Below are 14,335 nucleotides of genomic sequence, written 5' to 3'. Positions count from 1 at the left end.
TGCTCTCTGTGTCCACTTGCTGCGCGTTCTTCTGTGTTTGCTTGACTCCCTTTTTGTTGCGTCATCTTGCTGTGCCAGCTCCCTGCAGGTGTGGGCTATCAGCTTTCCAAAGACGCGGGTCGTCAGTTCTCATGGGCGCGGGCCGTCAGCTCTCTGAGGATGCAGGCCAGCTTGCCTTCATAAGGAGGCCCTGGGACATGAACCCAAGGCCTCCCGAATGGTAGACGGGAGCCCCTTCGAGTGAGCCACAGCTGCTTTCTGTCAACCTTCTTTTAACTGTGCATGTCTTTGCAGTTAAAGCTAGTTAAGGCTGGACTGGGTGGATCTATTAAAAGCTAGACCTTATCTGTGGTTTTCTATGGGTGTGCAGGTGGGGATTTTTTTTTTTCTTTTAAACTAAAACATTTATTGCACAACTGATCAGTGAAATCCTTAAGATGAACTGGAGGCTGCAACAGCTGCTCTCTGGGGTTTAGGTGTAGTTCCTTCATGGAATCCATGCTGCTATACAATTTGTAGGTGCCTCCTTTGACCTGTACTGGTGGCATTGCATCTTTTAGCCTTGGCACTCCAGTTATACTTTCTTTTGCACTTGGCAGAGTAGCCACATTTGCCACAGGTTGACTTCTGCAGGCAGTAGGCCTTAGAGCCACGGCAGTGGCACAAGGTGTATGTCTTATTGCAACACTGTCCAAACAATGATGTTCCCTTTGTCATGTTGGTTCTGCCTCAGAACCAAAGAGACCAAAGAGCTCAGGTGGGGATTTTTGAGAGTGGGAGGGGAGGGGTGTGAAAAATGGGTTCCATTCTGCTACAGGGTTGAAGTAGGAGAGACATGTTTTGACTTCCTAAAAGATATATTGAATTGTGGGTTTTTAAATAGAGATGCTGTAGATTTACAGTAAAAATTATGCAGAAAGGTGTTGACTTTACATTTTAAAAGGGTCTCCTGGCTGCCGTGTTGAGAACCGACTGTGGGGACTAAGAGCAAGCAGGGGGAACAGCCTGGTGGAAAACTCCACGTGGCAGACACTGGAGTCAGCAGTGAGAGGAGGGGCAGGGCCCAGCATGGGAGACGTGGTGAAGGTCGAACTGTGGGCTTTGCTGAGGGACGTGAGTGTGAGGGAGGGTGAGGAGGCCACGACCTGTCCCAGCTGAGCCACCCGCAGGACGGAGCTGCAGGGGACGGATTCAGGGAGGGCAGGGGAAGGGCCCGTATGGATAGGGGATGGGGTGGTTTTGGACTCTCAAGTAGACATGTTCAAGTGACAGCTGGCTGAAAGGTTCTGGAGGCCAGGGGAGAGGCCTGGAGATGGACCAGTGGGAGACCTAAGCTTGGCAACGTGGCAGGTGGAGATGACAAGGGAGTGTTGACTGAGAAGAGAACTGAGGGCCAAGCCCTCTAGCCAGGTATGCTGGAACCAGCTCGCCAGGGAGCTGACTGCCAAGTTGTTAAACACAGCCATTATTAAAAATTAAAATAAATAGATTTACAATTAAGGAAATTATTTTAAAACAAACATAATAAAATGCTCAAAACTCCTCACTTCCTACCACTGCACATCACCCGTGCTCCTGCGGTCACCTGTCTGTGTGGTAGAAATGACTGTACAAGGGGGTGCTGCTGCACATCTCTTCCCAGGTCTGAGTTCAGTGATGTCACATTGGCAACACGAAACTGGCTATACGGGAGTATTTATACCATGGAAACTGGCAAAGACTACAAAACAGGCATTGGTTTATTGTTCCCTTGATGGCTGAGACTTAAGAAAGCAAGAGAGAAAAGGTTGATGATACAGATTGAACTTAAAAGTGTGTTGTTTATAGCTCTTTCATGTTGACTAGTACAAAAAATAGAGGACATTTTCTTCTGGGGTGTGAAAACTATTATCTGACTCAGCAAACAAGTTGCTCACGTCACTGATGAATGAGATGTGACATACATCTTCATTGTTTCACTTTATCTTACTCTTCAGTGTAAATGAAAATGTCAGCCAACATTCATGTCACATATCAGGCTTAAAGACAACAAGTTTATTGAGGAAAGAGCAGATTGGGATGCAGCTTCATCTGTTGAATCATGGCTGAACTGCAGCCACAGGTTACTTTGTTACAAGAGGGTTGTGTCCCAGAGCCAAGTGGAGACAGTGTTTCAAGGCAGGCAGAAGCTCATCTGAGCCAAAAGCCTCAATGGGGTCAAGAGAGGGGAAGAAGAGGAAGAGAGTTGGATTTGGCAACAGAGCAGTTTTGCTGGCACTGTGAGGGGAGGAAAGCTGATTAGAGGATGGTCACAGAGATGATGGGAAGAAAGAATTGGCAGCAGCAAGTGCATTCAGCTCCTGAGAAGTTTTCTGGTAAAACAAATAGAAGAAATTGAGTGGAGTACTTGGTCAAAGGAGGATATATATTTTTTATTTCATCTTATTGTTAAAAGATATTTAGATTATGCAAATGGTGCATAAAAAATATAGGGGATTTCTATAAGCCTGGCTCCCTGCACTGCTCCCATTTACACACCTTAACAACATTCTTAATTAATGTGGTACCTTCATTATAATTGATGAACACATTTTGGAGCATTGCCACTAAGCATGGATTATAGTTTACATTGAAGTTTACACTCTCTCCAACCCAATTCTGTAGGTTATGGAAAGGTATATAATGGCCTGTATCTGTTATTGCAAAGTCATTCAGGACAAGTCCCAAGTTCCAAAAATGCCCCTGTGTTGCACCTTTTCCCTTTCCCTAACCTCAGAACCTCCAGTGACCACTGCCTCCACATCAATGATATAAGTTCTTCCATTGCTAGAATCACAATAAGTCTAGAGTAGAATACCAGTAAGTCCACTCTAGTACATAGTCCATTCCCCAATCCTGAGGATTCTGGGATGGTGATGCCCACTCCACCTCTAATTGAGAGGGGGCTTCAGTCCCATGCAGCCAATGGATGGGACTTTCTTGCTTGCAGTTGTAGACTTTCTTGGTCCTTGGTATGGTGGTTGTCCATTATTATGTCCTTGTTAGTTGTCCTGGGTGAGTCCAATGAACTGGCGAATAGGTGTTGCAAGTCTGTTGAGTCTCAGGGTCCAGTTTGCACATGGACAGCCCAAAGGTTCAAGTCTCTTCGATGTACACCTACCAACTACAGCACCAACTATAGGTTCAAATAGAAGGGACTGAAGCGTCATGTGTAGGGAAACTACAACTGAGTACAATTTTGTCATACCGGTGAGCACAAACCCCAAAGTAGGGCCCACTGGCAAGGCACCAACCTCATGAGATATCTGCTCTGACCTTAGTGCCTGGGTGTCTCCAGAGCCCTCAGGAGCCCCACTATTTGGGACAGTGTCTAATTTGGCAGTCCATGAGACAGGCTGAGACATGCATAAGCCTAACCTCTGTCATGACCACATGACTCATTTTGAAGTCTCTTAGCCATATAAACTCATTTATCTTTATGTTTTCCCCTTTTGGTTGAGGTCTTTTTCCAGTTGCATTGTTAGTTGGTGCTTCGTAGTAATCACTTGGTGCTAGGGAGGCATGTCCCTGGGAGTCATGTCCTATGCTGGGGGAAAGTTATTGCATTTATATGCCAAGTTTGGCTTAGAAAGTGGCCATACTTGAGCAACAAGGAGGCTCTCAGGAGGTAACCCTTAGGCACCCTATAACACTAGGCTGAGTTTCAATTTCAAGAGTAAAGGTCATAAGCACAGTCATCAATATCAAAGGCCCATCAATGGACCAGCCTGAGGATTTAGTTTTAGGAAGGGTGGTATTCATAATATGTCTATATGCTTGATGTGAACGAATGAGAGGGGGAACAAAGCTGGGGTGACGCCCTTGAGTAGGGGAAAGGGAGTGGGGTCAGGGCACCCAGGGATGGTTGGTCTTAGGGGAGAGGCTGCAAGTCCTCCTGTTGTCCCAGGTGCAAGCAGTGGGCACTGGGTCAGGGACACGTGGGTTGGAGATGAGGTGGTGGGAAGAGGGAGGTTCTCCGCTCTGATAAGAATGGAAAGGAAGTGGAGGAGGAGCTCCTGAGAGAGGAGAAGTTATGGAATAGTTTACAAGGAAGTGAAAGAATGAACAACCTGGGGAAATGGGGCAGCATCCAGGGTCACCTGAGGTCAATGTCATGAATCTCAGTGACCTGTAGCATGTAGCTGCATGGAGGAGGGTGTATGGGAAGTGACCTCTTGAGATAGCTTAAGTCCACTGACACAACCGCATCCACTTTAGGGCTGTGGTTTTGTCAGGCAGAATGACAGAAGGAAAGATGGGCAGGTTGAGGGTGTGTTGTTTCCACACACACACACACACACAAGAGCTGAGGATGGGTTATGGACTCTAAGCTAGGTGAGGGGGAGGATGAGGGATGGTGGCAGGCCCAGTGGAGTTGAAGGATGGGAGGAGCTGGTCTATTAGGAAAGAGCCGGCAGCTAGGAAGTGGTAGCTGAGTATGGGTGGCTGAAAAATGAGCTTGTGGTGGAGGGCAATCTAGGTTAGTGGCAGGAATGGATGGTGGAGGACAGGTTCATTGGTAAGAGGATGTCAAAGGACTGAGGGACAGGGTGCTGGCACATCACCCATATGGCTGCTGAAATAAAAAGTGAGACAAGGGAGTGGATGTGGCTCAAGAAGTTGAGCACCTGCTTCCCACATGGGAGGTCCTGGGTTCAGTTCCTGGTGCCTCCTAAACAACAACAAAGCACACAAAAAGCAAACAAATGAACAAACCAACTCAGGGTATTGCAGACATCGAGAGAGGTTCAATTATTTGTGTATGAAAAGACCAGGACTCATAATAATTTTGGGAAGAAAAAAGGAATTTATTTATGGCTGGCTGGATTCAGGAGCTTTCTGTTCACAACCTAAGCCCCAAATAGAGTTTTGGGTCCTTTTTATACATACGATATAAGGGTGGGGAGTCAAATGGTGCTTTTATGAAAGAAAATGACTTTCCTTTGTTAGTCAAGTTTTGTCTGAGTACCAGATAGGTTTCAAATTAACATATCCCCCACATTCCAGGCGAGCTTGAATTAACTTATTTGCCCACATTCCATCTGGATGCAACTTTGAATACACATTCAGTCTTACATCCTTTCTGAACATTCAAAGCCTATAGGGCCTATATCACTTAATTGGATTTCTAGAGACCAGGCACACTTGGATACAGAATTAGATAATTTTGAATTTATGGGCAGGCTATATTATATTCCCCCTTTGAGGCCAAGCTTAAGTTATTAAGCTTCGGCATCACTATTGTCAGAGCCTCTCCGGAATGACTGGTGTGTACATAGAGTTATGAGATGGGCAGCGGTTTGCATTTTTACTATACCAGTTATTAGGGTGTGTATTCTCTTTATGACGAAAGGGAGGAGGCAAGGAAGTATGGAGCATCCTCCTACAAGGAAGGCAGTTATTCCCAGTAGAAGCTTGAAATTGTTTGCCATTGACTGACAGCTTCCAAAGGGATTACTTAAATTCTAATTTTTCCAGGTCTGCACTGGAACATGAGCAATTTTTACCATTTTGCTTGTAATTTTATCAATAACCTTTTCAGTGCTTTCTAGCTCAAGGCAGCAATTTAAGAGACTGAATTTTCCACAAACTCCCGCTGTACACGTTAGGTTTTCAACAGATATAGAGGAGTTATGAGACGGGTGGCTGTTCATTGTTTTGATTGATTATCCCACTTATCAATTTCCCAGTGAGGGCCCAAAGACAAAGTTCCTGGGTAACACCCAGTGTTTATCCTCTTTTCAGAAGAAGTTCTCATCCTGGACAGTAGAATCCTGGGGGTTATTGGTGCTTATGTGGATTTCTTGCTAAGCTCCAGATCCATCGATTAATTTAATTTTACCCTTAGAGTGTTTACACATTTAGTCTTAAAGGGGTGCTGAAGGGAGATGATTTCTTTTCTGTAACTACTTCCTGCTGGTCATGGGTTGTAGCCCTTACCTAACAAGGTGTAAAAACTTTGTTATTTTATTGACTGGAGGAAGATGGATCTGGCATTCTGTACGAAGTTGGATGAAGTTTTCATATGGTCAGTAAGATGTTCATTCTGAAAGAAACAAACTTACTTAAAATTTTGGAATACCTGTTTTTTTTTTTTTTAAGAGGACATTGGATTACAGAGATAGACAAGGTTAGGTACCTATAAAGATGGCACTCTTTTTAAAAGTTAGTGGGAAAAAATAAATAAATAAAAGTTGATGGGGAACAGTATATATATATATTTTTTAAGTTATTTATTTTCAAAGAGAAATTGTAGTAGATAATAATATTAGGCACTTAAGTTTGTTTTGAAGACACCTTCCAGGCTGTTTAATGATTGGCACTCATGTGCTTCGTCAGGTGCTTCTGGTGAACTGGCACCTTTTGGGCAGTTGCTTTCGTTCAGGATTAGTGCATCAATTTGGAAATTCCCTCAGTTTTAGCTGTGGGAGTGATCAAAACTACAGAATAAAGTTTTTTTTACATTTTGGTTTTAATTGAATCATTTCTGGTAATTTTGACTGTTCAATAGGTGACCCATCACTAGCAAGCAGGCCTCGTTTTGCTACACAGTAGAGTACAGTAGAGGAGTAGGTGGCCGAGCCTGGCACCACTTAACCCGCTACCGCAAGCCACTGGTGGCCCCACTGTTTTCAGCTAAAACCGCCACATTCTGTTTTATTTTATTTATTTATTTATTTATTACCAATATCACTTTTTTTTTAGGGTTTATATATTTATTTATTCACCTTATTTTATAGACTTGTTTATTAACTATTTAGAAAATGAAGTTACCAGGAATTTAACATGTTTAATGTACTTTTGTACCCGATCCAGAATAGAAAAGATAACATTATAATTACTAGGCATATATTTAGAACAGGATAAAAGTACAGCACTTAATATTAATTATGTATTACTTAATACATAAGGATTCTGAGTTGCAATTAACAGTTTTAAGTTTCAGGTTTGTAATACTTTACATGTTATCTCTCCATGGGAGCAGGCCATAATGCCAATTGTGTTTAAGTTTTACTTACAGTATCCTGGTAATCATGGCTCCACTTAGCATGCTCTTCACACAGTGAGCAAGTGGCGGCATCGTCTATCCTAGAGAGAAGCCAAGAAGGTAGGTTCCAGTATTCTACCAGCCTGGCGCATAGTGCTCTCTGGCACTGTGGAACAGTGCCAGACTGGAGGCAATATCCACTGTATGCTTGGCTGTACTGAGCATCATTGGCTGCTGCGGGAGCTTGAAACGGCAACGTAGTTTCCATCAACTTCAGGAGCACAGCCAGAGGCATGATGTAGCAAATATTTCTATTTGAGGCGTCAGTGACCAACCTAGCCAATAATTCACATGCAGAGGCAACCTGTAATGTATTCAAGGCCTGGTTTGAATGTACAAGAGAGTTTGACAATGTTAAATTTTATCCCTTGATTTTATATATATTTTTAAACAATTTTAATGTAACACATTATATATCAAATGACTTTGTTTATTTTTTACACTTTTACCATGAAGATATTAGCAGGCATTTTACCTTAGTAGTAGAGGAAAAAACTATTTTTCATTGTTAAAATGAAAATGGAAGATTCGCAATAGAATTAAAGTAACTTTTCATTACCATTTACTTAAATATGCACCTTGCAGTGACCTTCAGACAAGTTTTATTATCACGAAGTTATTCTTTGCCATAAATACTGATCCAGGTTTTTAGTTAACAATGGCTTCTAGAACTAGAACCATTTAAATGCTTCAGTTTGGAAGATAATTTTTCTTACAAACTTTTTACAATTGACCACAATTATAGACTGGCAAATTTACTCCAGATTGCAATGGGCAACCAATGGAATCTACCTCATGCATTTAAGAGAGAGCAGTTTTACACTTAATTTAATTTCATTAAACATGAGCTTAACAATTCCCATTATTTTAAAGATTCAACACATACAAGTTAACTTATTAAACTGGTATTTTGTAAATCTAAGAGATAGTACTTAAGCTAAACAAGTTGAAATTGTTATTGATTAAACAAGGAATGTTGTTTCCTTTTTTACAGGGGCTTAAAATCTTTTGTTTTGATAATTCTAAAACTGTGAATAATTTTAAAAGCGTAAAAACTTTTAGGCTTTGGAATATAAAGCAATTATTTAACCTGTTTTAATTATAATTTAATAAGGATTTCATAGCTTTTTAACAGTTTTTTATTTAGATTTTTAACATAACCTTTTATACTGTCTGGTTTAATTTAAGTTTTAGAAATATATGTTACTTACATAACTGCATATTTAAACTTAGCAAATGGGCAGACATGAATAGTTTGATACAGAAACACCATTTAGTTATTTAAAACCTTTTTCTTTGCTGGTTAACTCAAAATACAGTTCCCTCACCGACTTTCCTAGTTACATTGCTGTTTGGAGGGAACCTGGCAAGCATTTGGGCTTCTGTTATGTGTCCTCCTAAAGGGAGGAGGGGAGATAAGGTGATGGTAGCAAGTTCCAGGCTACTAAAATGGCTTGAAAGAACTTTTCTAATTGGGTACCTTTCCTGGGACCCCCATCCTGGCAGGGCTATGATTCAAGTCACCGGCTCCATCAGCCACCGGCTCCATCAGCCACCCTGACTGGGCCAACTCCAATAAACTTGGGTGTGTGCCGCGGACACCGACCCAGACAATCCCTGAGCTCTGGCAAATGGGGTGGACCCAGGGAGGCAAGACAGCAGAGCATGCGCACACACGTTCAGAGGCTGTGGTTTTGCTTTATAAACTACAATCAATTCACTCCTTTGCCAATGGCAAGGGAGGGTTCCAACGTAACCAAATTTTACCACTTTACGTAAGTATAGAATTCTAACACTAGCATTGAACTGACACAGATAGAAGCACAAAGCTTATTAATCTGACTTACAAGTTCTATATATATTTTCTTCTGTACAGCTGCCCCCGCAGCCATTACAAACTTTAGAAAGAGAGAATACTTAACATTAACATCTGAACAGGATCTCCTGCTTACCCTTGCTGTCTATGAAGTGAATTCATTTGCAGTTTAGCACCATAATAAAAGAGTCCGGCTAGACCTTTTCACTGTTTACGTTTACACCCAGACCAAGCTTCACTAGAAAGCCGATTCATTTTTCTGTAACCAAGTTTTCCAAACTCCAGACCAATTTCTAGGATGTTACGACTCAAACCTGTAAATATCCTTTCCTATTACAATCAAGCCTTCACTGCCTCAGTGGAGACAAGACCAGAACCAGATACTAACACGCAGTTGGACAAACCCAAACACCAGGCTTTTTCCATGGGGTTCATCTGAGTCCTCCTGGCTTCCTCGGAGATCCAGAGGGGGTAGCGAAATGCTACCTTCTCTGGCCTTCATTTGCAAATTCTGGAAGAGCCCCCATATGTTGTAGACATCTAGAGAGGTTCAATAATTTGCACATGAAAAGGCCAGGACTCATAATAATTTTGGGAAGGAAGAAGTAATTTATTTACAGTCCGCCTGACTCAAGAGCTTTCTGTTCAAAACCCGAGCCCCAAATAAGAGTTTTGGGCCCTTTTTATACAGACGATATAAGAGTGGGGAGCCAAATGGTGCTTTTATGAAAGAACATGACTTTTCTTTGTTAGTCAAGTGTTTGTCTGAGTACCAGATAGGTTTTGAATTAGCACATCCCCCACATTCCAGGTGAGCTTTAATTAACATATTCACTCACGTTCCATCTGGATGCAACTTTGAATACATACATATTCAGTTTATATCCTTTCAGAACATTCAAAGCCTATAGGGCCTATATCACTTAACTGGATTTCTAGGGACTAGGCACAATTGGATACAGAATTAGATAATTGTGAATTTATGCACAGGTTATATTAAGGGGAGCTGACGTAGCTCAGTGGTTGAGCACCAGCTTCCCATGTACAAGGTCTTGAGTTCAATCTCTGGTCCTAGTATCTCAAAAAAGAAAAAAAAATGGAAAAAATGAGGCAAGTAGTGTAGGGGACAGTGGACAATGAGCAGGAACCAGAACCCTCAAAGAATGAGGACAGAGTGTCTGGGGACTTCAGGCGGTGGGAGATGGTGTCTGAAAAATTCAAGTCAAGTTGGTTGTTTGTGGTACAAAGAAAGACGGTACTCTGGAAATGACAGTGAGAAGAAAGAAGGACTCCTGTCCACATCCACGGGCAGAGACGGTGAAAGAGTGGCCACTGAGAAGGGTGGCCAAGGCCACAGAGAGGAGCCGGTTGCTATTTGAGTATGAAAGTCAAGGAACCCTCAGAGATGTGGCTGGTAGCTCGTGTAGATGATGGAGCAGGAGGTTGGAAGGGAGTGGGGAGATAGAGTTAGATCAGAGGATAAAAGGCATGAGCTGTAACCTGGGGGTCTCAGGGATTCTATGGTTCCAGACGCAAATAATGATGAGGGGCAGATGGGAGGATGCATGACACATGGTGATGGGGAGGCCGTGAGTCCGGGAATGCGGGGTCTTGCCAGGAGCCTGCAGGGCTCTGGGGGCTCTCTGCTTGGCTGTGTGATCTGTAAAATGGTGATAATCACCCCCACCTCGTAGGGCCCTGGGGGGCATTAGAGAGCCAGGCACTGAGTAGCACCTGTGATGGTCATTACAACCAAGACCATTGTCCTCACTGTGATTGGAGGCAATTGTTTGTTGGGGACAGAGTGACCTCAGCAGGAGTTGGGGAGGTGGTCTGCCTTCTCCAGGGGCTTTACTATTTGGGTGGGTGCTCAGGGGTCTGGGAAAGGATGGAGCCTGGAGAATACACACCAGGCCCTCCCTGGCCCCTCTGGCCCCAGCTTCTTTGCAGTCAGGTATGGGCCTGGTCTTGTAAGTGCACTTGACTTTGGGAGGTGGCCTCAAGGCTGGTGGCTCTGCAGGAGGGATGGACAACCCTGACAGGTAAAGGAGGGAGAAGCACCAACATGCCATTCCTTCTTCCAACCTCCTCCCCACCCCCAGGCTGTGAGCGCCACACTCCAGCGGCCTCTTGTCCCCCATGGCTTGCTGGGACCTAGCTCAGTGCCTGGCACACAGGGGCACACAGTACCTGCTGACTCAGGAGATGAAGAAAGACAACATGCCAAGATGCCAGTCCCAGAAGCCTTGGTGGCTTAGCTCACAGCATCTTCCCCCGAGGCTGTGGCCCAGAAAGGCTGGCCCTGGCAGAGAGTACCCGGTGGTATGAGCAGCACAGAGGCCTGGGGCACAGGAAGATTGAGGGGTTCTTGACCCCCCTTTCTGGAGCCCAGAACTTGGGGTATCAGTTAAACATGGTCTACATGGTGGGAGGGGCAGAAGCTGCTCTGGGAATTGGAATTAGCCAAGTTCTAGATTTCCACTCGGGTGCAGATGGACCTGAGTAAGGAAACAGAGAACCCATTCACTCATTCATTCATTCATTCATTCATTCGACAAGTAGTCACTGAGCACCTACTATGTGCCAGGCACTGTTAGAGGTGCTGGGGACATAATGGTGAGCAAACAGACAAAACTCCTGGCCCTTGCAGAGCTGACCCAGCAGACAGATGCAGCAAGCATGATTTAAGACTCAGAGCAAGGTAAGGGGAGAGGGAGGGTTGGGAGAAGGCGAGCCAAGGTGCAACATTAAATGGGGTGACGGGGGCTCATTGAGAAGATGATGTTTGAGCAGAGCCCTGAAGGTGGTGAGGGACTGAGTCTGTGGGGGAAGAGCATTCCACATAGCGGGAACAGCCGGTGCAAAGGCCCCGAGGCAGGACAGCCAGGGGTCCTTGTGGAAGAGCAGGAAGGTCAGTGGGGCTGGAGGAGAGTGAGTGAGGGGCACCACAGCAGGGGGGCGGGGCAGGGAGGCAGCAGGGGCAGGGGTCTTGCTTCCAAGGCGAGGACCTTGCCCTGTGCTGCGGGAGACGGGGACCACTGCTTTTGAGCGGAGGAGCCACATGCCCTGAATGTACGTGTGCTCTGTGCCAAGCAGACTGCAAGGGGCACGGGTGAGGCGAGGGGGCCAGGGAGGAGGGGAGAGGGGATGGTGGCTCGACCACAGGGTAGCAGGGAGGTGGGGAGGTCGCCCTCCTGCCGGGCTTCGTCGGATTGGGGATCGCAGAACCCTGACGCGTCAGCGCGGGAGGAGACTCGGGGTGAGGGTGCGGGGGCGCCCCCGCCCAGAGGCCGGCCGCCTCGAGCCCCGGGGTCCTGGGGGCTGCCTCGGGGGCTGTTGGCGTGGAGGGAGTCAAAGCCCCCTCGCCCCCCAGCTTCAGCCAGGGCGGCTCCGGTTGCTCTGGGTTCCACGGGAGGTTTCACTGGACGAAAGCTCCTGTCCCTGAGACAAAGCTCAACGGTCGTTGTTCTGGCCCAGCCTCGTCCTGTTACGGTCGCCCGAGGGGAAGGGATGTGCCTGGGGGACCCCCCCCGGGGAGCTCAGCGGAGAGCCCAGCCCAGGCTGGGCCCCGGCCACCCCCGACACAGCCGGGGGGCTGCCCGCGTCCCCTGACCCCTCGCCCCTCTCCTCTCCCCTCTCTGCCAGTGACGTGCCCAAGGGCGCCAAGACCTTCGGGGCGGCCGGGAGTCCCGGGGTGGAGGTGTCTGTGCTCTACGACCCCCAGCGCGTGACCAGGCCCTCGGGCAAGACCCGCTGGCCCCTGGACGCCAGCGTGGACGTGGTCGTGTCCGTGGACACAGCCAGCAAGGACTTAGACGATCTCACGGTAAGAGGCGCCTTCTCCACGGCGGGGGCCCGCGTTGCCCCCGCCGCCCCGCACCCGCTCACACATCGCCCCCACCCAACACAGCCCCCCGGGCTCTTTACACCCGGGTCTACACAGCGCACCTGCCCCAGCGCCGGAGACACCCCGCGCGCCGCCCGCCCCATGGCCGCGGCTCCGCGCGCGCTTAGAGCCGCACGAGTACCCACAAAAACCCAGGCCCGCGGTCACCCCTCAGTCGCAGGCACCCCGGCGTCGGTCCCTGGACACGGGCCCGTTTGGGTCTTTATGTGCTTGGGTCTCCCGCACCAAAGCCGCTGTCTCCTGCCCGGACTGTCCCGAGCACAGAGGACGCGCCCGCCTCCCGTCCCGAGCCCCAGAGGCACACGCCGCACTGGAGCGGGGGCGTCCCCCTTTCTGCCCCGATAGAGAAAGGGCTGCCCGTGCGGGCGGGGCCTCACGTCCCCTCCCACCTCCTCTGCTCGCCCCAGCAAGTGTCCCCGTGCCTGGGCCGGCCTGGTGGCTCACGGCGGCGTGGTGGGGGCGGGGGTGGAGCGCGTGGCCTGGGTGGGAGGCTGTTATTTGGGGGGTGGGGTCTTGGAGTATTGCTCCCACTTCACAGATGAGAAAGGGAGGGTTAGAGAAGTGGAGCATCTTGCCTCAATCAGGGGTGATGGCTGCCCCGTCCCCGTTCTCTCCCTCTGATGTCCCCTGAGGTCCAGCTCCCACGGGGAACAGACCCCCACCGCAGTGCTGCCCCGCCCCCCCCCTTGCTCCTTCCACCAGCCCTGGGGCCCGGGGAGGTGTCCGCTGCCCCTCTGGCTGGAGAATCCAAGCGAGGAAGGGGCCTGGGAAGGGGGAGGGCCTGGGGTCCCCATGCCTCCGGGCCTCTGAGTGGGCTTTCTGGGTGGGCCACCTCCCTGCATCCTCCCCCCCCCCGCCCCGAGGGTGCTGGCCGTGCCGGCTCAGGGCTCCCCATCTTCTGCAGGTCAGGGTCTCCTACTTCGGGGAGCACGAGAGCCGGGCCCTGGGCCATGCAACGCTCTACCTCACCGGGGTCGGTAAGTACCACCGCCCTGGCTCCCACACGTCCCCCCCGCCTTCCAGGTCGGTAAGAGGGTCTTAAGGGAAACCCCCTCCCCTTGAGTCAAGGCCATGGCCAGCTTCCTCCACCATCAATGGGCTCTGCCCCGTGGGGATGGACATCCAGCAGAGTTTAGGGCCACAGGAATCTAGAAACATCACTGCCCGTGGGTCAGCAGCCAGACCCACACGAGGCCTCCACCCGAGTCCCACGTATCACCCTTCCTGGAGCCCCAGGACCCGGCTCTAGGGACCGAGGACCCCGGCCTGCCTCGGCCAGCTCCCAGGGGGCCGGGCCCGAGGGTGGCAGGTCCCAGCGCCGGGAGCCTCGAGGGCCCGGTCACCAGCCGCAGGGTCCAGGGCCCCCTCACAGGATCTAGAAGCCCCGAGGCACTAGTGGACGGCACTCGAACCTGCCCAGACAGGCGGGCCCGTAGCTCGAGGACCGGCGAGGCTGCCGCAAGGGCGCCCAAGCTTTGGGTGCGGTCCCCAGAGCAGGGTTCCTGGTTCCTGTGGGCTTGGCGACCGGGCCAATCTGGCCCTGGAC

At 48.6% G+C, this 14,335-nt stretch overlaps 1 protein-coding gene across 3 annotated transcripts in view; it reads left to right on the top strand.

Moving 5' to 3' along the window:
• The window catches only part of PADI1 (peptidyl arginine deiminase 1), a 48,268-nt gene that overhangs the window by 12,973 nt on the left and 20,960 nt on the right, over positions 1–14,335 (top strand). For all 3 annotated transcript variants that reach the window (XM_058304293.2, XM_058304297.2, XM_058304295.2), the window contains exons 2-3: positions 12,528–12,708; positions 13,694–13,766. In XM_058304293.2, the coding sequence (XP_058160276.1) occupies positions 12,528–12,708; positions 13,694–13,766 (254 nt within the window). The remainder of the gene's footprint in view (positions 1–12,527; positions 12,709–13,693; positions 13,767–14,335) is intronic.

The sequence above is a fragment of the Dasypus novemcinctus genome, chromosome 9 (assembly GCF_030445035.2).
Source record: "Dasypus novemcinctus isolate mDasNov1 chromosome 9, mDasNov1.1.hap2, whole genome shotgun sequence".
Lineage (NCBI taxonomy): Eukaryota > Metazoa > Chordata > Mammalia > Cingulata > Dasypodidae > Dasypus > Dasypus novemcinctus.
This window is presented reverse-complemented; position numbering and strand designations above follow the sequence as displayed.